This window comes from Sinohyriopsis cumingii, chromosome 19 (genome assembly GCF_028554795.1).
Source record: "Sinohyriopsis cumingii isolate HCF-2022 chromosome 19, ASM2855479v2, whole genome shotgun sequence".
NCBI classification, from domain to species: Eukaryota; Metazoa; Mollusca; class Bivalvia; order Unionida; family Unionidae; genus Sinohyriopsis; species Sinohyriopsis cumingii.
In genome coordinates, this window is record NC_142979.1 from 31,173,011 (window position 1) to 31,199,134 (window position 26,124).

At 34.0% G+C, this 26,124-nt stretch overlaps 1 protein-coding gene across 3 annotated transcripts in view; it reads right to left on the bottom strand.

The window, feature by feature from the left end:
* The window catches only part of LOC149775376 (vacuole membrane protein 1-like), a 68,634-nt gene that overhangs the window by 19,418 nt on the left and 23,092 nt on the right, over positions 1 to 26,124 (bottom strand). For all 3 annotated transcript variants that reach the window (XM_089943680.1, XM_089943679.1, XM_089943681.1), the window contains exons 5-11: positions 23,941 to 24,020; positions 22,945 to 23,026; positions 16,676 to 16,816; positions 15,545 to 15,625; positions 13,597 to 13,713; positions 8,525 to 8,586; positions 4,675 to 4,780 (exon numbers count right to left, since the gene is read on the bottom strand). In XM_089943680.1, the coding sequence (XP_089799806.1) occupies positions 4,675 to 4,780; positions 8,525 to 8,586; positions 13,597 to 13,713; positions 15,545 to 15,625; positions 16,676 to 16,816; positions 22,945 to 23,026; positions 23,941 to 24,020 (669 nt within the window). The remainder of the gene's footprint in view (positions 1 to 4,674; positions 4,781 to 8,524; positions 8,587 to 13,596; positions 13,714 to 15,544; positions 15,626 to 16,675; positions 16,817 to 22,944; positions 23,027 to 23,940; positions 24,021 to 26,124) is intronic.

The following is a 26,124-nucleotide window of genomic DNA, read 5'->3' on the forward strand; positions in this document are numbered from 1 at the left end:
AAACACACACAACTGTACAACATATTACACCACTCTTTCGATAATTCATGCCCTGATAACTAGCAAACCTGCTTATAACGTAGGGTCAGGCGTGGATACCATTTTTAAAACCAGAAAATACAAAAAAAATTGATCCCTATTTCTTTATCTTAAGAAATTTGCAATCAAAATTGGTAACTGGAACATTGATATATCGCTCGTTTTATAGTTGAAAATGGTAGACAGGACATGGAAATTTTGATCAACATTTTGAAATTATCAACTTTTAATAAGAAGTCTCATAATTGGTTACAATTTCTTTCCAAATGACATTCTTAGTACACCGTAATTAAAGATATTCAAGGAAATTTCGATCAACGAAAATGTCACACCTAGTGTAGGCAGTACATTAATACTTAAATACCAATTAAATAATTTTTATTAAGTGAAATTTGTGTTTTAATTCTATCTTTTAGTACCTCTTAAGTGTAGTCATCATAAATGCAATGTGTATTTAAACGTAAAATGTGTCAATCAACCATAACAGCTACATCCCCAAGTGTTTCTCTGAGAACCTAATTAAGTGCCAACCTGTGTTTTGATAGCTGACTTGCGATAGTATTTGTTGTATTGTTGCACTGAATTAAAAGCTGGCCTCCTTTGTATTATCATGTTAACTATGTCTTTTGAATCAAATAAAGGACGTGGAATAAAAGAGAAGTTAAAAGGCACACAGATCCTACAAACTTAAAATCTAGTGGCCCCGGTCATATGTCAGGTGAACTCACTTTATTTGATCAATCAAACAGTTAAAAATGTTATTGTGTATGTAACATAAACAATCATAAATTAACCGACTCATTCAAAGACAGCATGGTTGTTGAAATCAGTTGGAACAATCTTTCACATGTGACATTTTGAAAATAAATGTTATTTATACAGAATAAGGAACAATTTCATTAGTAAAAGCACGTTACTAACAATTATTATTGACGTGATTGTAGAATGAGGATTCAGTCATTAAACAGCCCAGTCTGCTAACTACCCCCTGCAGTTTTCTTGATGTTTAAGCGGATTTTTTTCAATTTTTTGGGAACCTGTTGTGCACGAGTTATTGAGGGAGAGATGTACTATGAATTCATTTGATTTCATGAATATAAATTTTCATGATTTTGAACAAAAAATCCAAAACTGTTTGGTCTTGCCTACCATAATGTTGATGCAGCCTAGAAACATGAATGAACAACCCCTGTGACCTTGAACTCTAACCTTTTAATGCTCTATTCATGTGACAAATCTGATAACCAGCCAGCTAGATCTGGGGATGAATGTGTATGTAAACTTTCTTGGCAATCCTTCATATTATGCCATCCTATTGTTTTACAAATTGTTCATTTTTTTATAACAAGCAATTACTACATCTTAAATACTTAACTAATTGATGGGCATATCTGGTCTAGTTAAAAGATAAAGTTTTATTTAATCTGGTTCTCAAACAAGTGGTGGAGTATGAGGGTCACTTGTTGTGCTAGTATCTTGTCTTATTTGCATCTGGGCTACATATATTTTATTTAAAAGGTCTGATCTGTGCTGAGACACATTGTTAATAAGCACATGGTGTGAGGAAGGTCTGATTACTAAGTTGTTCAATTATAAGGTTTCTGACACATCCTGGAGATAAACTTTCACACCTATTTCATCGTGTACTTTGTTGCTATAAAGTATTCCTTCAACAGCATCCACTTCAGGACTCATTTCACAAAGATGCAAGTGTGATATGTATGAATAAAGGTCAGAATATTCAATGATAGATTCCCAATTTCTTTTCATCAAGAGCAGGATATAACAATATTGCCAAAAATGGACTATGGTCATCTTATGACCTTTTCCCTAATGATGACCCTGACCTATGAGCCAGGAATTTGACTGCTGCCATGATGTAAACTGGATTTCACTGCTACATCAAGTTTTATCCAAGGTGAATAGTTTCAACTATGGCGATTTTAGAATACTGCTTTTTGTTCACTCATTGCAGCACACACAAAGAGTCCGCAGTGGATGGGGGCACATTTACCCCAAACCCCTTGGTCGTGGATTTGACCATGTCCTTGTCGGTAAGCTGTCCACTTTATGGAGCAATCTACAGCTGTAGAGATATGTGAAAATGTAAAAACTTTATTTTACCTTGCTATCTGTTCTATGTGATGAAACTGTTTAATGTACTTAATGTTTCGGAATATATTTTAAATGTTTAGAAAAATCATACCAATGTCATATAAGGCCTTACTATAGGACAGAATATAGTCAGTTCATGTGTATCAAGCATAATGTGTATCACTGTATTCGCTTACACAAGTCTCATGTATTATATGGATCAGCCATTGTATTTTTAGCCGTTAATTAGAGCTATCAAACTCTGTTGAACCCAGATGCTTGGATCAATGGTAATGTTGGTTCGAGGGATGATATTAGTAAACTAAGTGTCAGGACCAAAGGTTTTTGAGGTTGGGAGATGCCATAGGGACCCTTCAACAGCCTCAGGAGTGGACTGAACAAGTTAATTCCTGAATCATTCATCAGGAATGTTGGACTGGAAGTATTCGATGTCAGTGTTGGGATGCCATGAGATAACAGCATCATAACTGTTGGTGGAACATGTATAAAGTAGTTTTTCCCCATGAAATTCATGGTCATTATATGTCTGACAAATCCAATGCACAATCATGCCTGCTGATGAACATTATACTGATCAGATTTATTGATCACCCAAACAATAATCATATCTGTTGATCAATCCATACACTGATCATCTGTTGAACAATCCATACACTAATCATATCTGTTGATCAATCCATACTGGTCATCGGTTGATCAACCCATACACTGATCATATTTGTTGATCAATCAATACTCTGGTCATCTGTTGAACAATCCATACACGAATCATATTTGCTGATCAATCCATACCCTGATTATACTTGTTGATCATTCCATACATAATCATATTTTTGGATCAATCCATACATTGATCATATTTGTTGATAATTCCATATATAAATCATTTTGACAAATTTGTAACTATTTGCTGAAATTCCATGTTTCAATTGCATCCATTGAGGACTGATACAAAGTTAGTTATATCTGCTAATGAACTTTGTGTAAATATGTAGGGTATAGCTTTAAGCAGTTCTGGTCTACCATATTTTGGTCCGTATAATGCCCCCCTTTTTAAAAAATCTAATTCTCTTCTTTAAAGGAGGGGGTTAAGTGTTGTATAGAGGAACTAAAACAAAACAAAAAAAATTCCAGATTAATCTGACAAAATGATATAGCATTGTAACTGCATACATATCACATTCAACCCTTGTGAAAGACAATATCCACTGTGTGTTGCATTGTAACCAATGTATTTTATCAGTACTTGCCTTATTAAGGAATTAAAAAATGCTCACAAACTTTAACAGTCCCTGTTCTATGATTGCTTATGTTATTTTATTTCACATAACTGTGTAGCATTTTGTTCTGTGACTTGAATGGAAATACATGTATATAATGACTGGTAACTCACCGTTCTAAAACTGTACAAATGGAAATACATATATATAATGACTGGTAACTCGTAAAACTGAACAAATGGATATACATGTATATAATGATGACTGGTAACTTGTTCCAAAACTGTACAAATAGAAATACATGTATATAAAGACTGGTAACTTGTTGTAAAACTGAACAAATGGATATACATGTATATAATGACTGCTAACTTGTTCTAAAACTGTACAAATAGAAATACATGTATATAAAGACTGGTAACTCGTTGTAAAACTGTACAAATAGAAATACATGTATATAAAGACTGGTAACTCGTAAAACTGAACAAATGGATATACATGTATATAATGACTGGTAACTTGTTCTAAAACTACAAGGTAATGCACTGAAGCAGAATAAATATGATTACCATACCTCTAAATATTCAGTATCGATAAAAGATATAATAAAAAATTTCTTCATTTATTTATATCTTTATTACCTGAATTGGAATATAATATTTGTAGTGTAATGTTCTCATCAAAGGCACATTTATGGGCCATCTTTTTCATGACTTCGGTTTGTCAGCTAAGGTAACATTGACACATGTTGTGGAACATAATAAAAATAAAATTGGCTAAGACTTTTTGGGAAATAAATTTTGTTTTTAGTTTTACTTCTCATAAAAATTATTTCTTTGTGAATATACAGTGATCAATGCTTCACTGATTCAGTGTGGTGTTTTCATGGTAATCGGTGCTGGCAAAAAGCTTTGATGTACTAAACATTGTTTAACTGACTCAATGTGGTGTTTTTAAAGGTAATCAGCACAGGCTAAATCTTTGATGTGCCAAACATAATTAGAGTGCATGATCTTGGCAAATTCTAGCCTGGATGATGTAATGACATTCCAAATAATTATAAATACTTTCACATAGCATCTTGTGCTTGATCCTAAATCTTAATAAATATAGTCCAAATATCAACATAAGCCATGTAAGAAATTCACACACTGTGAAAAAAAGCTAACAGTCATTGCCTATGCAGAAACACAAGGCAACATAGCTGCTATAAAGGAGTTCAATGCACTGTTTTACTTACGTATGTTACATCTATATCTGACACTTTAAAATACGTAGCATGATATTATTTCCAACGTACCAAAGATTCTTTACTGGCTTCTGATTTATGATGAAGCTTTAGTTTCTGTTGCTTTAGATATTCCTTGAATGGGGCCTGCAGTGTTTCCCCATATTTAGGAATATATCTGAAAAGAAAATAAAACACTACATAATGTCAATTTATCTAATTAAGAATTCCAACTGAAAAATAACGAGATACTGCTGAGATTTTGAAATAATTGTTCACGGTAAGAATTTGTTGCATTTTTTCTGCAGGAGACCATCTATACTGTAATAAGTTCAGAAAGCAAAAATTCTTCATATCTGAGATCCCAAATCCATATAAATCTCATGAAATTCACTCATTTTTCAAGCATTCAAAGCCAATGGACTAATCAGGGGAGGAAAAAAGATGAGATGAATGAAAAATAAACCAAGAACTTGCTCTACAAGTTTCAAAGCCTTGGTTATGGTTGATACCAATTCTCTTAGAATGTGGACTTATTTAAATATGGATTAAGTATTACTCGTAAAATAATATGGAATAAGTCCAAGTCATGGATTTGGAAGAAAGTGTTAATAAAGTGAGTTCAAATTCACAACCCTCAGAGCACATAAATCAGGGAACTACATCATTGCAGTCTCTATGAACATGGGATCTCTATAAAACATTTGTAAATTGTCTACCTAACTTTATTGGACATCCATTTAGCAAACTATAAAACACATTTTCATGTAGCCATACAGTTCCTTTCTTACAAAAATAGTTTGTTTTCTCCAGGAGTCTCAAGCAATGTTTCTGATGACATGATGATTAAGTGTGCCCAACCAAAAAGGACATACGGTCTTCTTTTGATCAGATCAAATGTGTCACAGATGTTAGTAATGTATCTGACCTAAAGTTTATATATATACATACATATATATATATATATATATATATATATATATATATATATATATATATATATATATATATATATATATATATATATATATTCAGTTGCTTTGCCATTGTAATAGCCTTACTTTGATCTTTATGATTACAAAAAATCTTCCAATTTTCTTAAATTTATAATACATATGAATAATGTACCTCAAAATTTCTGCATACTAAACCATTGCGAAGGAAACTGCATTTCTTTCTTTAGTGGGCATATATTTTCTTATTATACTTGATTACAATAACAGAAACAATGTCCGACAGACAAAACATAATGTATAAGATGGACATGTTCATGACTATCAAACATTTTCCCATATGATGGATTCATTGGACATGCAAGTAGACTGCACAAACCAGGTGGGTAAAATGTTGCTTCAATAATACTTATAAATCAAAATACATTTGTGGAATATATCCACTACCTTACAAATCCAGGCCTCCAAAGCTAACAAAGACATTAACCATGTCTTCTGGGATGTTATAGCAAAAAATATAAGCTATAAAATTGCCTGCCAAGGCAAAAGTCATATGGTAGTGGTTTCTCCGCGAATGAAAGGAGAAACACCAACTCCCATCAATCATGAATTACTACTGAAGCTGAAGCTCATGCATGGGAGGGCTTGGGAGGATGTGCCAGTATCATGAACAGGCAAGTGATATTGATAAAAATAATTTTACTAAAATAATTTACAAATCTAAGCTGAATAACCCAAATCATTACACAGCCAGTCATGATGCTGATACATGTCCCAAGAGGCTAAACTGAGCTCTTTGGCATGTAACGTTTTTGCAGTAAAACCTAGAGAATGTCAACTCTGACAAAATATGTTCAAATACTATATTAATGGTGACTGTCCAAACCTCCTGAACTGATATACATGAAATTTATTTGGTCCTGGCTTTGTTATTTGTGGGCTAAGCTGATAACCGAACAGATCCAAGATGACAGAGGTAAAGCAGAAGTCCCTTTATAGTTTGAGTGGTAAAAAAGTGAGATAGCCTATGCCTTCAGTGTTGTGACAACAATGTTAAGACAAAAAATGATTTCCCATGAAATGGCGCCTGTTCTAAAGAATGAAAGCTGGGGCTGTCTTGAGAAAGGCCATACCATCATGGCTGTAATACAGATCAATAAATAAAGCAAAAACCTACTATGCTAGCTGTAGTTAGAGTGACTATAATACAGTTTTGTATATATGAAAGCTAAGTCAGTTAGGCTCGAGACAGTAGTTTGATGAATGCCATCAGAACCCATGCTAAGTTCCATTCAGGATTAAGAGTTAAGGTCTTTAGTAGAGATAAGTTAAAACTGGTGAATCTTGTCTGAGAAAATTAACTGTAGGCCTTTGATAGTGACCAGAGCTAACTTCTCCTCTAAATGACATAGGAATATGTGTGTGTGTGATTTGGATTTTTAATGTAGCTTTAACAATGTTTCAGTCATATCGCTACAATGTCTGCAGTGTGGCAGTTTATAGTGATGTCTAGCACTGGGGCATCATGCCGCAGACATGTAGCATGTTGTCCTACCCATTCACATTATCCTGACACCAGGCCGAGCAGTCCTAACACTAACCATTTAATGGTGAGCGCCAAGTGAGGCCGCTGTTAGTACCATTTCTGTAAGTCTTTGGTATGACTCGGCCGGGGTTCGAACCCCTGACCTCCCACATCCAAGGCTGAATGAAGAGAAAATGGTTGCTTAAAGAGGGCTGACATCTCATCATCCCATAAAGGCCCATGATGCAGATATAGCCCAAACCTCATAACCTTTGATTCTCATGAAGGAAATATCTCTCTGACAGTAAAATATTAATAAATTCTTTTGACAGTTAAATTAATCACAAAAATGTTGGCGGCAGAGAGAACAGAGCAACTACTGGGATGGCAAACAGAGAGATTTCTCAAAATTTCTTTTCCTTTTTGATTTATCTATAAGGCTCAAACTGGACAAATAAGTCTATCTTGATCATCCCTAGATCAAATGTGACAGACAGTTGGAATATTAGCCGGGTTAGGAGCTACTAAAAGTTGCTGACTGTAGGCCAGAAGACAGGCTGGAATAGAAGAGAGACTGAAACAAAGGCAATTTTCTTTCACTGAATTTCACTCCTTCTGATAATTGGTATTAAAGCAAGAAGACCATGGGAGAAGAATGATTCTGGTAACTGGCTCTCTGAAAAGAAAGTCTTTAAAGTCAAGGGTCTTGGATTTAGTCCAAAAACAGTCAGAGTTTTCTTGTAATCTTCACAGACTTATCCTCAAAAAAAGCCTTAACCTCACTGATCTGGTTTGAAGATGATAGTGGTTGGGACTCACAGGGAGACATATTTCTATAAACATACTAACTGGCAAGGTAAAAATTCATTAATGATACCAGATCCAGCATAAATGACATGACCACAATATTCTACTCCAACCAGGAGATCATCTAACCTGAAAAACTGCAGAGTTGATATACTCACTAAGTCAGCACTGTTGGAGTTCTTGTGTTCTACAAGTGGAGGAACATCATGATATTTTGTCTGATAGAGATTTCTTTAATCATTGCTGACTGTGGAAGTAGATGTAAAGAGGGGGTTAATCCTCAATGTCTACTGAAGCCTTAACCATATAGACCTGGTTCGCAGATGGCACTGGTGGGCATAGAGAAAGAAATCTATAGTGTCAATCTGAAACAAAACAACTCTACACTCCTTAGTGGGGTCAGATTAATCCAACTGACTGTGTGGACATATCCTCATCATTCTGGAGGGCTGGTTTTGCAAGGTAGTATATGCTTTCCCCATATGTATTATGATCAGGTAAAATAATTAAAGATAAAATCAATATTCTATTTTTTTTCTTCATCCTTATGAGAAAAAGTTCAGAATACAATCCCCAAATGTTACAACTGCGTATTAGATTTTAGACACATAAAATTCTACTGCTATAATAAACTTACTTCAGCAAACCGACAGCTTGTTCTACATGATACTCACTAAACAGGAAAATTACAAATAATTTCTGGAAAAAAAGAGAAAAATGCATGTAAATTTTAACAGCTGAATGTATGATCACAATTTAAGGCAGGTATATATAATTATTTTTGCCATGTAAAAAATCTGTGCTTCTGAGACATTTTCTGCATTTTTAATTTATTTTTTATTGCTATCCATTCAACATTACAAATGGTGTTTAAATCAAATTTTTACAGCATTTTCAGAGATTTTATTTTAATAGAGGAGTGATTGATCATGAATGTATAAAGAAACCCTGCCCCGAGTCACCATACAGTCTCATACACACACAGCTGATCAGGCTCATCAAAAATATCTGAACAACCTAAGTCTCCAAGTTAAATGAGATGGTGTGGAGATTTGATCGAGGGTAACACCACCAGTGTATAAATTCAAAAATCAAACACTTTGAACATAATACTTGCATAACACACATGGGTAAAAAAAAAAGCTACCTCAGTCGCATTTAATTTTATGCAGCAATCATTTTGTTCCGAAACAAACATAAATTACTTCATCTGAAGACACTGGTATCGCGGCATTATACCATTATACCATGACACTTGTACGATGTTAATGCATGAAGGTATACATCTATCAATTTGTATATAAGGCACCTCATTATAATAATGACTACATGGAGCAGTGTATCCCCCAGGGGTGTAAAATTGGGGGTAAAAAAAAAACCTTGGTGTCAGAAATGGGGGTCAAATAAAAAATGTGGGGGTCAAAAATGTACTGACAAATTTCATTTGACCCATACTTTTTCAGCCTGAAATAGGATATTGCAACTTGCACAACATACTCTCTCTCTCTTCTCTCTCTCTAAAATGTGTACTATCATCTGTTTCTTTGTACTTCGTCCTAGAACACATTTATCCAAAAATCAAGGAAGCTAATAATTCATCTTCTTACACTTGAGCTTTAAGATCTTTCTTTAATTGCAGCAAAGTTAAAAACCAACAAAATCTGCATCAACCTCCTGACTTTATAGTCCAAATAATGCATTTGTCTCTGCAAGTTTACTGATTTCTTTGTTGTGAAAGAATGTCTTGGGTTATAATGTGTCCTCCAGATATTCTGTGGCGAACAAGGGCAGATTTTTTTAAAATTCTTAAACCTGTCATGAAAGGATTATTCACTTTGGCAGTCTTTGCAATCACACGATCAGAAGTCACACCAGTAATCCTAATGAATGTGCCATATTCCAGTCAAGAGAATTATTTCCTCCATTTTTCATTAAAGTTAGATCCAAGTTACTTTTTTTGTGTTCTTCTTTTTTTTCTGCTAATGATTCTAAGTGCATGCTGTTTCAAATGCAACAAACACTGAGGTTAAACCTCAAGACGACATCTTACTGAGCTCCATGGAAATTGTGAGAGCTCGCGAGATTAGGGGAAGCTACTCCATCATAACATTGCCTATCCTAGTCTGGTTCCCTGTTTCGTATGCTCCCTGCGTTGCACTCCACTATGTGAATAGATGTGTGCAACACAGGAGCAAACAAAGCAGGGAACCAGTCTATGTCTATGCTTGAAGTATATATAATGCCATCTTTCATCCAAAGCATTGGATATTAAATAAATTCTGATTGCATTATCCGAATCCTTTGCATAAAAAAAATGCATGGCAACAAAAACGTGTGCATCCATTTTGCCCAGCATGCATCCCTGATGCACAAATGTGCATGAAGGGAAACACTGACATGGGGCCAAAAATGATAAATTTCACAAATACTATACCAAAACAAACCATTCCAAATAAAAGAAAAACATAAAGTATAACAAAATCAAATATCTACAGTAAAGATATTACAATTCTGTAAGAAGTATATACAATTAGAGATAAATGCAAACACATAATAAAACATATGGTACAATTTTTTTAAATAAGAACTGTATTCCTTCAAAAAGTCCATGACTTTTGTATTGTGTTATAATTTTAGCATTTCATTAAAGTAAATGTCAATGTGGGCATCCAGGCACATTTTCTTAAATTAAATAGTAACTGTCGTCATAAAAATTAATATTAATATAGTTTAACCAAAGTCTATTAAACCCTAATTGAATGCTCTGCACCTTAAATGTCATCTGATAACTTCCGTATGAATATTATTGATCACTATGGACTTTACAATGGTAGGCAGGTACTAAACTAGGTCATGAAAAGAGGACATTGGGTCTATCAAAATAAATAACAGGCTAGTACACATTTTATGTTAAATGTGTAGCTTTCATTGTGATTTCACAGCATGCAACATTCAATCTGGTTTGTACCAGATCACACCTTGGGTTGATCTTGTCCAAAAACATACATGAACTTTAACATTGATTTTTTTCTGAATGAAGTTCTCAAAACAAAGAAATATGTGTGAGCATCCAAATAGTGTGTATGTGATTTGGATTTGTTAACATAGCTTTAACAATTTTTCACTTGCATTGCTACAATGTCTACATGTGACAGTTTATAGTGACATCTAGCACTGGGGCATCATGCCACAGACAAGTAGCATCATTTCCCACCCAGTCACATTATCCTGACACCAGGCCGACCAGTCCTAACACTAACCTCTTAATGCCGAGCGCAAAGTGAGAATGCCACTAGTACCATTTGGTATGAGTTGGGCGGGGTTCAAACCCGCAAACTCCTGCATCCAAGGTTGTCCAAATAAAGTGAATCATCAATATTTAAAGGTATGTGTAATAAAATTTTTAAAAATGGCATTAATTACTGAAATAGTACTGAATGCCTGCATGACCTGTATGACTTGTACTTTAGACTTTGTGCACCTCACACAAGACTGGGTATGACTCTAAGGATGAAATGTTTATAGTTGATTTTGCTCTAAATTTAATTTATTACTTGCTGAATGATCAAACTGTTCTTGTTGCCATTCAATAAAATTGTTGTCTTTGTCTTGGAATCAAACAAAATTAACTGAGCAGGGTACCAGTCTGGAAAACAATGAATACCATACATAATAAATGGAAACCGGGGGCCAATGGCAATAATATCAACATGAATTTTTAATTTTTAAAGACTCTAATTAGTGCCTTCAACTTTTGCATAGATTATGTCTGTACATGTACATGATTTAGAGTTTTTCAAACAGGTGAAAATCTTCTTGTGACTGCCTGGTGCAAAACTTATGATTCCGGTAGCTCTTACTGGCTATGTCTTAAGGACATTTATCTAAAGAAGATGCCACTAAATATGCAAGTTTTTACTTTTCGGGAGATCTTTGCTCACTTCATTCAAAACATACATGTACTGTCTAATGAGTCATCTAATGCACTAAATTGTTTTATTTTTTTCTGTACATTAACACTGATGGAAAATAAACTGGTGGTGCCATTTCTCCAAGTACTTTCTGTTTAAACCAAAAATGCAGCATATAAGATGAATTCAATATTTTCATGATGTATCAAATTTCATGGACTTTATGGTTGTTACAAGCCTTTTTTCAAAGACCCAATAAACAATAATCCTTTTGCTGAAAAAGCACCCCTTCCTCAATCCAAGAATTTAAGTACCCATGAAAACACAATTTTTTCAAACTGAAAATCTGTACCCATAAAATAAATGAACTAAAAGTATCGTTAACAATCGCTTATAAGTGGAGTCCAATCGCAAACAACATAGACACTGATCTGCCACTGCATGATGCACAAGCATATCATGATCTATGCTGTTTCAGACATGATTTTGGTCTTCCATACAAAAAGCTGACACAATTCTAAGGCGGATTCAAGGGCCAAAAACACATTTTACACTGATAAAAAACTGCTCCTGGTGTAACTTATGATCATAAAATAAACCAAAATATTAATTTGAAAAACTAATAAACTTACCAAAAATATTCTCCAATACTATTGATGCTGAAGTTATTTCATGTGCATGTCAGTGTTTACAATGTAATTAAGTCACAATAATTTCTCAATTTTTGCAGCAAATATATTATACTTCTCCATTTTCATAACAAATCTGTAAAATAAAAACCCAAGTATATTAACTATATGAAAATAATCCCACAGATTCACTGTCTTTTACTCCATCGGACACAGCCTGTTGATATGCCAGTCGAGCTCTTTTTGCAGCTTTGGCAAAGAGTTCTTTAGCCTTCCTTTTTGTCACCACTGACATTTTGTGCTCAATGTGCAATCGTTTCTTTTCCTTCTCAGTGAGAGCCTTTTTCCTTTCAAGCTGGTGCTTGTATTGGCGACATGCAATGCGCATATTCTGACAGAGGGCTACAGCTGTTCTCTCAAGCATGAAATCTTTCTTCTTATAGTAATTAAATGTACTTTTTCCAGATGCCTTCTAAGCTTCAATTTTTCTGTATGCAGCTTCTTTTGTAGGCACTGTTCCAAACTCTTCCAACCGCAAGTACCGTAATTCAGATCTTTATTGTGGAGGTCACAAAATGCCAGTCCTCTAGCATTCAGTTTTCTTATAAACTAACTAACTAAATTTCCATCAACTTTTCGTGCCAGCCATTCCCATATGTTTGATAAAACCTTTATCTAAACTTTTCGTGTCATGGTCTCTCTCAACAACTTGGGATGCCATGTTTTGCAAGCATGCTTCTTCTTTCCATTGCCATCAGTTTCTATTACACGAAGATTCATTGGATGAATTTAAACCTTTGACCAATCAGAATACTCTTTACAAGAGTCATGTGCTAACTAATTTATGGAACAAATAATTTACAAGGGTCATTGCAGAATGGGAGCGAACAGATCGTTTTTTAAAAACCAGATCAGAGATGATATAAAAAATGGACTATATCAAGAAAATTCTGACTCAAGTCAGGAGAAAAGTCAGGATCTTTGCAGTTTGCAGTTTGAATCAGCTTACAAGCAAGTATATATTAGTTTACTGTCAAAATTGTACAGGTTATATTATTCATAGGCATTTGGTCAATACGTGGTACTGTACACTATAAATGTAGAATATTATCTATGATATGATCTTATCTACAACAAGAATTGTACATTAATAAGTAAGTACAACAAACCTGTATATGCATTTTAATGATGGCTTTTCCTATGAGGGTGGCACCAAAAAATGTCCAGAAAGGAATAAGAAAATGGCCACAAGTGATTCCAGCTAGGTCAAACAAAGGGTTAGGTATCTGAAAATAAGCACATAAAAATATGTATCATAAAAGTACAATTTTGTTGGGTGTTCATCAGCTAGAAAATTTTTTGAAACAAGTGACCCTGAGCTGCCACTGCATTATGCCATCTTTCATGAAATTTTCAGTATGCACTAAAAATATTAAAAAAAGTTAACATGGTTTGTGTGTTTCTTTATAAAATTGGGCTAGTTATAAGAAAGTTTACTTGCTCAACAATGACTGTAATTTTAGTCATCATTTATAATGACAGTAATTAGTTGTCAGGACTAATTGGGCATAGGAATTTCCAACTTATACTGATATGAAAATTACCTATGGCAAAGCATGTGACTGCACTGTCATCTGCCACCTATTCAACTTCAACCATCACCTTTTGTTTTTAAAACACTGTGTCATTTGCACTAATTCACTGGCAGACTAAATATACCACGTGATTAATGGACCAAATATCAAAGTAATTTGATGGGGGGTGGGGTGGATAGGTCATGGAACCTGGAAGCAGATTAATAACTTGTGACTCAATGGTTAGCACAATGGTAACTTAAAAGGGTACAGGTTCAAATCCTACCACTGGATCAGCCTAGACTGGCAAATGCAGTTTATCCTTGTCAAGGTCCTTAAATGCAATTGCTTGGCAATAAATAATGTATCTGTGTTGCCTTGGCAATAAATAATGTATCTGTGTTACTGTACTGTAGAACTCAAAGGCAAAATAAAAACAGACTATAGAAGTTCAGATAACTTGTAATTATTGCTCTTAATAGTGCAGATATTTGTATCGTGTGGACTATGGAGAATCTTGAAAACTAGCAGCTCTTCAATACTGTAATGACAGGAAGTCAGAAAAAAATAATTGTTATTATTTGTGTCTCAAGACTTATATGCAAATAAAAAATACAAGTTTTGATGCCCCAACACTTATAGACACAAAAATATTAAAACAAAATTGGCAAGATCACCATAAATCATAAAATACCATGTCAATAAACTGTTATAAACTACTGATCGAATAATATTAAAAAGCAAAATAAACATTATGTGACTTTGATAGGAATAATTTATTTATATTACAATTCATGTAATGATGTCACTTGGTCATACTTTATTAGACAGGTATGATAATGGTGAAAAGTAAAATATGCACAGACCGAAAGTGAAAAGTATCAAAGTACCAAAAGAAGTTGCTGACATATTATATATTTACCTTCATTTTTAATGATATAGCTTTTGACAAATAAAACAAATTTCAGAGCATTTAATTTTTGTTTAAAAGCTTTTGAAATATTTGAAAATACTGAAACATGTATGAATACAATGCTTTTAATAATGTAATAGTAGATTGTAATTTATGAAGTGAATATAATCATTAACATATGGATTACAATTTGCCATTTTATTATTATGTATAATTAATAATGATAGTCCCTTAAAAACCATGTGGTTTGTTTTGTTTCTAAACACTGTTAAATTTGATAAAATATACCAAGCAATCAGTAGAAAAAATATGTCCCAGGTGTTTCAAGACTTTGACAACATGAAAAAATTGATGTAATTTCATGTCCCAATTTTTGTCGGTCATAAAAAATATTTGTAAAATTAATTAAGGGTGTCCCAAAACATAGTGTCATAAAACTTATCATTATAATAAGCCATCTATGGAGATCGCAACAATGGTAGGACTGTACAATAGCGGAGTAATTATGTTAATATTATACTAACCTGGTTTGGTATTTCATTTCAACATATATCCTCAAAAGAATTTTATACCCCGAAATAACGGATTGCTCAAAGAATTTATATGCAAGTGATACAAATGTGAACTCACTGAGGCACACAGAAGAATTCCTAAGAATCCCACTCTTTGGACTAGATTATGGACTGCCAGTTTTGCCCTCTCAGGGAAACCCTGAAATAATGAAGGAGAAGCAATGTAAATAAATTAAACACAACCCATAGTAGTGTTAGGAGTCTATACTGTATGTTCCTAAATTCCTCAAATTTAGTACACCTGATTTAGAGTTCTGCACAAATTTATGGAACCCAATTCCCTCGAGATCAAATCAAGTAAATAGCAGAATCTCTAAAGGAATTCGCTTATGAACTATGTTCTTAATGCTTTGGTATATCATTCAAAATATTTGTATCTTCTGCTGATTAGCAATGACTATTGTGGAGTATTTTATTTTTAAAAAAATTTCTAACCTGTCCTTATTGGAAATGTGCATTTATTATTATTATAATTTATTATTATTATTATTATTATTATTATTATCTGCATTATTGTTACATCACCAGTTCCTCAGAGACCACCCGCCTGATAGGAACTCAAGAAACAGTGTCCATACAAAATTCTTTATGACCTGATTTAAAATTACTAAGTCTAGTACATTCAAAACTTTAAATAATGTTCCCACTTTATACTTTCCTATCATTCTAATTTGCATTAATGCATCATTTTGGCATGTGACAGGATCTATTGTAGCCATGGAATTGCAGTATTCATGCTTGCTTCCTAAAAATCATTCTAAACATCAATCCAAGGGGTGAAAATTTTGCATCATTTTTGCAAGCTCCAAAACAATGTTTGTTTTGTTGAATCTCTACTATATTTACAATGGAAGAGAAGTAAATTTCCTCTCCAAATTTCAGTTCTACAATAGACCAAGAAATAATAAAATTATCTAAACAACATTATTTTTCAACCAACTTGGGTGCTAAATTGGGGATTTATTTGTTACCCTTCTCTCTCTCTCTCTCTCACACACACACACACATTAAATAATTCAGTTTTACACAAATATATGACACATGGCTAAATGGCTATATTTTTTGTTTGCAAAAATCAGAATCACTTTTTTAATGCTTTTAATGTATTATCTGTTTCATCTCTAATGTTATTATTATTGCCAAAGCAGTAAAATGCAATTGATAAAGCAAATAAATAATAAACTCGCACCATATCCTGTGGGTGGGTTTCCTTTTCGTGGATAAGTTCTTCAATCTCCTCAAATTCATCATCATCCACACTTGAACCTGACAGCCTGGCTGCTCGAGCCATGAAGTATGGAGGTAATTCTCCAATAGCTGTCCCTGCACCCTGAAAACAGAGATAACTATATAATTACTGTCTGACTGTTTTATTTTCTGACTTCACTCTAAGGAAAGTATCATTAGTTGTGATGAAAATGAGGGTGCACATGGTGTTTTACATGAACTACAATTCATATTTGACCACCATTTTAGGTTTTAAATTGAAGACTGTCAAATGTTTCATATCTGATTGTCACATATGATCAATCAATTTGGTTGCAAATTTCTATATCTTAAAAGACACTTCTTTGCAATTATCCATCTCTCCAAGTATGTGCAAGGAAAAATATAGTAAATATACAAATAGTTACTTCAAATACTGTGAGGATTTTATATAATTAATGTACACAGCCATTTCCATATCTAAATGTTCTCAAAGGAACTGGTAAGGTAAGCTTACATAATCCAACTATAGTGATGTGCTGATTTAAAACACCTTCAAAAATTCAGTTAAAACTATAGTAATCCAATGTTTTTTAAGACTTAATATTTAATTTTAAAGTTAAGAAGGTTTATCCCAGAAAGTAGTAATGACAATTTAGAAAAGAGTTCACTTCACTAAATGCTTTATATTCCATAACTGTCACAAGCTGCTACTCCTCTACTTAGTTGGATGTTTGACTAAGCAGGCACTTAAAGAATACCCCTACAAGAAATATTTCCATTGAAACACTGTGTTTCATGGTGTATCAAATTCTGTGGTTCTTACAAACCAGGAATTTAAGACTCAATGGCCAATCATCCATCAGTAAACACAATAAAACTGCCTTCTCAGATTTATCCCAACAAAACTGGTGTACATGTACTGATGAAAATGACATTTTCCACCTAAAAAACAATTTTACACCATAAATTTCTGGTTGCCAAGTTCTATATTTGACACACACACTCTTGTTGTACATGCATACCAAGGTTCACTGCACCAACTTTGTGTGTGACACATCCTGAACTATTAATATACATACATCTTCTACTCTTATTGCACAGACATACCAAGGTTCACTATGCCAATGTCTGTACATGACACACCCTCAACTCTCACTGTACAAGCATACCAAGGTTCACTAGGCCAATGTCTGTATGGGACACACCCTCAACTCTTACTGTACATGCATACCAAGGTTTACTATGCCAATGTCTGTATAGTACACACCCTCAACTCTCATTGTACATGCATAACAAGGTTTACTATGTCAATGATTTTTGCAAGTGACACACCTTCTACTCTTAACACATATGTATACTAAAGTTCACTATGCCAAACTTTGTATGTGACACACTCAGTTCTTAATCCACATGCATACCAAGGTTCATGACATTACACCTTATAAACGCACATGCACATTAAGGTTAATGATATCATATATTATAAAACTGATTATATGTGATAAACTCTCCATTTGGAACATACACGCTCACCCAGGTTCATGATATTACACATTATAAGATGTATTTACACATTATAACATGTACTGTACGTGACACACTTCTACTTTAAAAGGACATACACATTAATGATATCATACATTATAAAATTGATTATATGGTCTGATGAGTATTTTGGATTTACAATAAAAATTTCTCTATCAAGTTGTTAATCCTACCCCATAGCAGAAAAATTGTATTCACTCTTGCAGATTAAAATGGACAATCATCATTTTGGAAATTTATCAAACTTTTGTAAAAATTCTTTACAAAAAAAGATTTCTTTAAAACAGAAAACTTGGCCAATCTGATATATTTCAAACGTAATGTCAATATGAATCTGTCATTTCCAAATACAGGTAACCCCCAATTTACAAGCATATTGCATTCCTCAGACAAAACACGTATATCAAATGTATATGAATAAAATCCATCTAACAATGGGGTGCCAAATTTTCATCCCAGCTGAACTAATTAAAAGATGGCGGTTCTTGGTTAGGAACCCTTGCTGCATGTCTGCATATATGTGAATGACATGCATCTCAGGGTGTATATTTCTGCTTGGGAGTTAATATTAATTTGCTTAACTGCAAGTCATGGGAAAGTCAAATATGCCGAAGTCAGTTTACTGTACTCTCTCTCAGAATGAAATTTGGCAGCTAAATGTGGTGCTCTCATGTTATGTAATTCGTAACATGAATTGCATATGGGCCTGTAACCTTAAATACCAAATAATTATCATTATTATTATTTAGGAAAGTATGGTTCAGGAAAAATGAATGGCACAAAATTGTAAGGGGACATAACTCAGAAGGACCCTATCCAACAAAGGTCACTTACAGAAGCAAGACACTACCTAGTCATTATACCATGCATCATGCCTAATATGTTGTGTGGTTCAGGAGATATAAATATCACACAAAAGTGTGACATAGTGGGATTAAACAAAAAGTATCTAACAAAGCTCCCAATACTCATGCTCGACAAAATCATACAAATATCTCCAATCATTCTGGAGACGAGATGCAACCAATGTTTAAAAGGGGAGATAACTGCAGGCACCTATCCAATAAAACCTGGCCTTTTCTGTACAATATCACAATTAGCCATAAGTTTCTGGTCAACACTTTTACACTTTGCATAGGATTTAATTCTGAAAGAAAACGATTTTCCCAAAAGTTTTCATCACTGGTTGCCCTGACTATTTATAAAAGACCTTGTATATCTTTGGTATTGTTAAAATAACTTTTAATACCCTATATTCTAGTGTATGACTGATGGGTATATTTTGGGTGTATTACTAGGTTAGAGAATACAGCTTTGCCTTACTTCAGATGTGCACCTCTAAAAAGACTGCTATTTCCACTTGGTCATTTTCACTTCCTGAATTTCAATGGTAAATTGAAGAAAAAAAGCCAAAAACTTTTCAATAACTTTGTCTATGTAAATCATTTATTGCACTTTCAGAAGCTGGTATAGTCAAATCAAGCAAAATTCATTTTCTTTATTGCAATAACTGCTAAAGTTAGTGTACTTTGGAATAATTTAGGTTCATTTTTCAAGTACATGTGGGCAGCCATTTTGAAAGCTGTCTGCTTTTAGAGCATGGTTTCCATAATTACCACAAGTATACAAAAATTCTGTCACCCTGCATGAATATAGCACAGTGCCAACATTCTCTCCATTTTGCATTGTTGCCAATGCACACAACTTCACCTTATACAGGTCCCACTCTCAGAAGTACATAATAACTGCAGACCAGAACCATAAGGACCAAAAAAGGTATTACTGAATGATTTAATTTTGATTGTAAAGCTGAAACATTTAAGTTGCAAGCAGCTAAACAATCATTTTGAACAATTGTCATGTATTTTCTTTCACAGTACAGATTCATTACTAGCAAAGTCCCATACAAGCCCATCCACCTTCCCCATGATGAAAAGTGTGCTATTTAAAAATGAACATTGCATTTTCACAAACCAACAATCAATGTTATGCTAAATGACAAGAACATGAAGCATACAAGTATTCCTCAGATAAATTTAGCTTGGGTTTACAGAGGTCAAAGACCAAAGGGTAGTCTGTTAATTATTCTAACATTTATATACAGATAAAAGAAAATATGCTTTGTTGCAATCTTTTACTCAACTTTTTCACAAATGAATGAAAGGAAACAGTTTTGCTATATTTTTCTTTTGTTTAATCCAGCAGTTTTAAATTTAAGTTGATTTTACTTTTGTGTTCTAAAACATTTAATTTCATACCACACACAATACTGCCAAAAAGCATACGGTATAAGCGAGAGCAAAATAGACATTATCAGCTTACTTTCATAAAAAATATCGTTGTTAATGTATCATGAGAGAAGCATAAATGATCATATGGAAGAGAGAAAAAGAACTGCACAAATGTTCATACTTGTTGAAGGTTCTGCTCTTAAGTTTTGCACTTCGCATAGGGATTCATTTTTAAATAAAAAGAATTTCCCAGTTTTTCACTGGTTATCCAAGATAATCAAAAAAGATCCTGTACATCTCAGGGATTGCTATAATAAGTGTTAAGCCCCTTATTTTGGCGTATAAATGATAGGTGCAATTTGGGTTATGAGAATACAGCTTCACCATGCTTCAGACGTGCATCTCTCAACAAACAAAAGCAACTCAATAACTTTTTCTTACTTTTTATATATTTTACATTTCATATGCTGCAATTTCAAAAGCTGATATTGTCCACTCAATTCATTTTCCCTATTTTAATAATTGCTAAAGTTAGTGTACCTTGGACTAATTCAGGCTAATTTTATGAGTACATGGGAGCAGCCAGCTTGACAGCCGTCTCCTTTAGATAGTGTACAGTGTCCATAATTACTGAGTGCAAAGAAATTTCAGTCACAGTACATGAAAGGAGCATAGAGATAGAGGTATGCCAAGATTCTCTCCAATGAGCATGTTGCCAATGCAAGCAACTTCACCTGATACTGGTTCCTCAGACGTACATAATAACTGTAGAGCAGAACATAATGCATATACTTACCAAGCTTATAAAACTATCTCCATTGACTCAGGAAAAAAGACTGGCACACACTTTAAAAAAGGGAGATAATTCAGAAAGTAGCTATGAAACAAAGTCCATGTTTATGCAACAGTTCTTAGGATAAATATGCTTACCATGTTTCATGCAGAAGATCTGTCAAAAAGTCCACATGATATGGAGGCATATAATTGTAAAAAAGGGGCAGATAATCAAAACAAAAAGAAGTACATATAGAACATTTTAGGATGATATACACCATATACTCTGGTATTGATACAAAATCAAGAAAGTATGTACCCGACATGGTATGGATACAAAATCAAGAAAGTATGTACCCGACATGGTATGGATACAAAATCAAGAAAGTATGTACCCGGCATAGACTATTTCACCAAATAAACCATCTTCTCACTTACCAATACATGGCAAGTTCCAGTTACAAATGTTCAAATGATAGACAATTTCTGAAATGGGAGATAATGTGGCACATATCAGACACAGTCTTATTTTTACATGTGACATCATCTACTCATGACCCAGTTTCATAATGAAATACCTCAAATGGTTTTAGACAGGGGCATCCACCCTTTCTTGGCTGAGGGCAAAAACATAAAATGCTTAAGGTCATGGGTCACATGAGCAAGAACAGTTCCTTATCACTTATTATGCATATTAATTAAAATGCACATAGCACATTTTCAAAAAAGGGCCCCACAATGTGAAGGACGGGGTTGCATGCAGCCCATAGGCCATGGGTTGGAAACATCTGGTTTAAGAGATATCACCAGCGATACATTTTAAAAAAAGGGAAGATAACCCATTAGGAATTTATGTGACAAAGCTCTCATTTTTTGTATGTGAAACACATTCTAGTCATGATGTATATGCTTACAAAATGTCATCAAGGTATCTGAAATAGTTCAGGAGACATGAACATGGTTTAGGAGATATGAGCAGACCCCAAAAGCGACATGGAGTGAAAATAAGTGTTTTTAAAAAATGGAATGAGTCCATAAATACTAAGTGACAAAGTCCATTACTGTATGAAACACAATGTTTGGTAATGGTACACGTTAGGGGAGATAACTCAGAGATACTGCTGCAGCACACAGTCTAGTCAAGATACAGAAACATGCAAAGTTTCATTAAGATATCTCAAGCATTTCAGGATTTTTAGACAAACATTAAAGTATGATAAAGTAAACAATTTTTAAAATTGGGGCAGAAAACTAAGAATAATACTTAACAAACAAAGCCCATTTTTGCACAGCACACTGTCTAGTCACGATATAAGCACATACCAAGTTTTGTTATGATATCTCAAATGGGTGAAATGATACCAACAGGGCACAAAATTGTGATGGATGGATGGATGATCAGACAGGATGATTCCAAAATACTTTCATACTCCCTCTACCAACTTTATTTGTGAAGGATTTGTGTGTGTGTGTGTGTGTGTGTGTGTGTGTGTGTTTGTGTTTAACTTTAATGGAAGAAATTTGCTTTTACCATACTTGCATAATCTAGATGTTGTTACATTAATCAAGATTAAATCTTAATGTACAACTGTAAATAATTACTGGCAAAATAAACAAAATCTGACAGTTTTATGTCTCAACTTTGATAGAAAGACATACGCAAATCAGAATCTCCCAATAGCTGTAATTAAGCACTTACCCACATCACTGCCTCCAGTCGGACTTTACTCATTATTGTCCATATTGAGATGAAGTCTCCTTTAGTCTGTGGACAGATGATTCTGAAAGAACAAAGAAGGACATTTCCTGCATGTCAAGCCCATGCTTAAATATTAATGTATGCCAACTACCTTGACCCAAAGGTCAAAGAGGTGGGCAAATGTGCCACAATAAGACTAGCCTTTGCTTTATAAAAAGACATCAGAAACATTAGTCTCGTTCAACCAGACTTCGCACATGCGTTCTTGAGATTTTTACCGTATGAGCCTGTGTTAAAAAATCCAAGTTTTTCTTGCAATACCAGAAAAAGGCCTTACCAGGAGAATAAGAGATTTGAGTAGCTCATGAAAAGAAGTGATGTATTGATTAGATGATGTCATGCTTCAAATATGCAGTTTCATTGGCTGATCGAAACATGCCTCATGCATTTAGCATATATTTACAAAGTGATGTTCGATGGTATAATTTTAAACATTTAATTTATTTTGGCTTGAATGATGGCAGAAAGTATGTGATTTTGGAAGAAATATCTCTGAGGTTTCACTTGTTCAAACTTGAACTGAAGCACCTTCAATCAATAACAGAGATCAATGAAGGATCTTGCCAGATTCTTCATTTGGCAGAGATCTTATAGACATATGCAAGAGTCTGGTTGAATAAGACTACCAAATATGAACAGAATCCATCCTGGTGTTCTGGACCTTCATGCCATTATGGACAGAAAAGTAACATCTATATCTTGCTTGTCCACTTACTTTGGGCTGACAATATTTCAAATTATGTAAAATTTCAAATAAATTCTAAATTTCTTAAATTTAGCACATTTTACTGTCAAATATTAAAGGTGGATCACATTAAAGGAGAACAGGAACATAAATTATTAACTGTGTAATCAATAATATTAAAAATGTAAAAGCTTGGTACACTCCATGACCAACTGCCTAATTAAGTAAGTTCCAATTGTAATTTTACTTACTGTGTAGGATAAGGTGGTTCAGGAAAATCGACTGATTTACATTCATATGCAGCTAGGGTTACTGAAGCTATGTGTGGACCCTGGAACAGAAAAGGCCATTTAAGAATGCAAAATTTAGAAGTTATGTGTGGCCCTGGAAAAGAAAAGGTCATTTAAGAATGCAAAATTTAGAAGTTATGTGTGGCCCTGGAAAAGAAAAGGTCATGTAAAAATACAATTTTTGAAGCTATGTGTGCACCCTGGAACAGAAAAGGCCATGTAAGAATGCAAAATTAGTTATGTGCGGCCCTGGAAAAAGAAAAGGCCATGTAAAAATACAATTTTAGAAAGTATGTGTGGAATATATATATATATATATATATATATATATATATATATATATAAAGATACACAGAGAAGAAAAATCTCTAAAACTTATTTATCTGGTAAGTACTATAATATTTTATCATATAAATGTGAAAGGTAATTACCTAAATTTGATTGCACAAATGGCTGTTTTCCTGAACCTATTCTGTGAACTTGATATCACCACATCTGCAAGCTGAGTAAGTAAATTTTCAACATCTGAATACATTACTTCCTCTTCCAAAAATTATGCTATAGAATTTTTTCTCTTTATTTAACCTGTTTTGCATAATTCTTTGTGGCAATAGTATGTAAAAAAACAAAAACAAACTACAGTAAAACCTCTTATAATAACATCTTCAATCAAACAGAAAAACAAAAGTGTACCTGGTTAATCCATGATACTCAAACAGCTTTTGGGATATTAAACAGAAACAAAATCAGAAATGAACTGTGTGCACGTGCCCTTGACCTTGATGACAGGACCCCAAAATGTGGAACACAACACATCTTCCAGTGAAAGAGAACTGAAATTCAATGACCACTCACAGTATGAAGTGCTCTACTTCAGTTACTAGTTCAAATATAAGTAACAAATACAAAAACAAATAAATGTAATTAAATGAGAGATGGAAATGATATTCATCATGAAGTCACTGTAAATGGACCCAGATGTTAACCACTGCCGTTTAGATTCATACTTTCTCCTCCAGCTGACACTCCTGTGTTTTCACTTCGGCTTCATTTTCTTTTCCTTTTCTTCCGAGTCCATTGGAATGAGATAGTAGTATTAGTGTTCCTTTCTCTTCTGCTGCATCTGCCAGTTTATCAGCTACCTGGACACGACTACCGACATCTTCAACCATACTGCACTTCTTGCACTTCAAATTATTTGATTTTCTTTTTTTAATGATTGTTTTTCTCTTCAATTCTCTTTTGACTGCTTCTGATTCTTTTTATTTTGATCTAGATTCTGTTGATAATTTTGCCAGACCACACCTGCTAACAAATGCAATTCCTTAGTGATTGGAACATTTTCAACTGCTCCAGCTTATCTCAGGTGGCATATCGATGTCTTGACAATATTGTCTACATCAAACTCTGAGAAAGTTCTGATTATATTCGCACCAGCACTAATTTAATCTAAACACCATTACAACAAAATAGGGGATCATCTATCTGCTGAACAATCACAGGTGCATACATGTACAATTATGAAGAGAACATTGGTTTTATTGAAATCATGTCAGAGTAGCATTTGGAAGGACAGCCCTTTTTACAAGATAACTGCAGTTGTAAGGATTAACTGTTTACTAGCCTATAGGGGGCCCCGAGTGGCAGAGTGGTCTAAAGCGCTCACTGCTATGGATCACTACCATCTCACTTCTGTCTGCATGGGTTTGAGTCTCAGGTTTGGCCAATGTGGGTATGTGAGAAAACTTGCCAATAGCTTCATGTGGGTCAATGGTTCTTCCCAGGGTTTTCCTGGGTTCTTCCTTATATTTATCATGTTAAAGGGGCATTATGCTTGATAGCCATTTATACTGGCCGCCAGGTATAGCCTATCTTATCTTGTGCTGAAAAATAGCATTAAACCCTACAACAACAAGAACTAGCCAATAGCTGTTGTGCAGAATGGCATGGTGGTGGTGGGGAGTGTCTCACGGTAAAATGAGGCACGTCACAGGGAAATAACTACCTTAGTCTGTTTAATTATTTAAAATCAAATTTCAAATGAGAAATAAGAGTATTCGCCCTACCTATGCTTAAAACATCTGAGCATTCAGCACATCACTGCTTTGTATAAAATTTATCACTGAAAGTGAACTCCTACTGGAG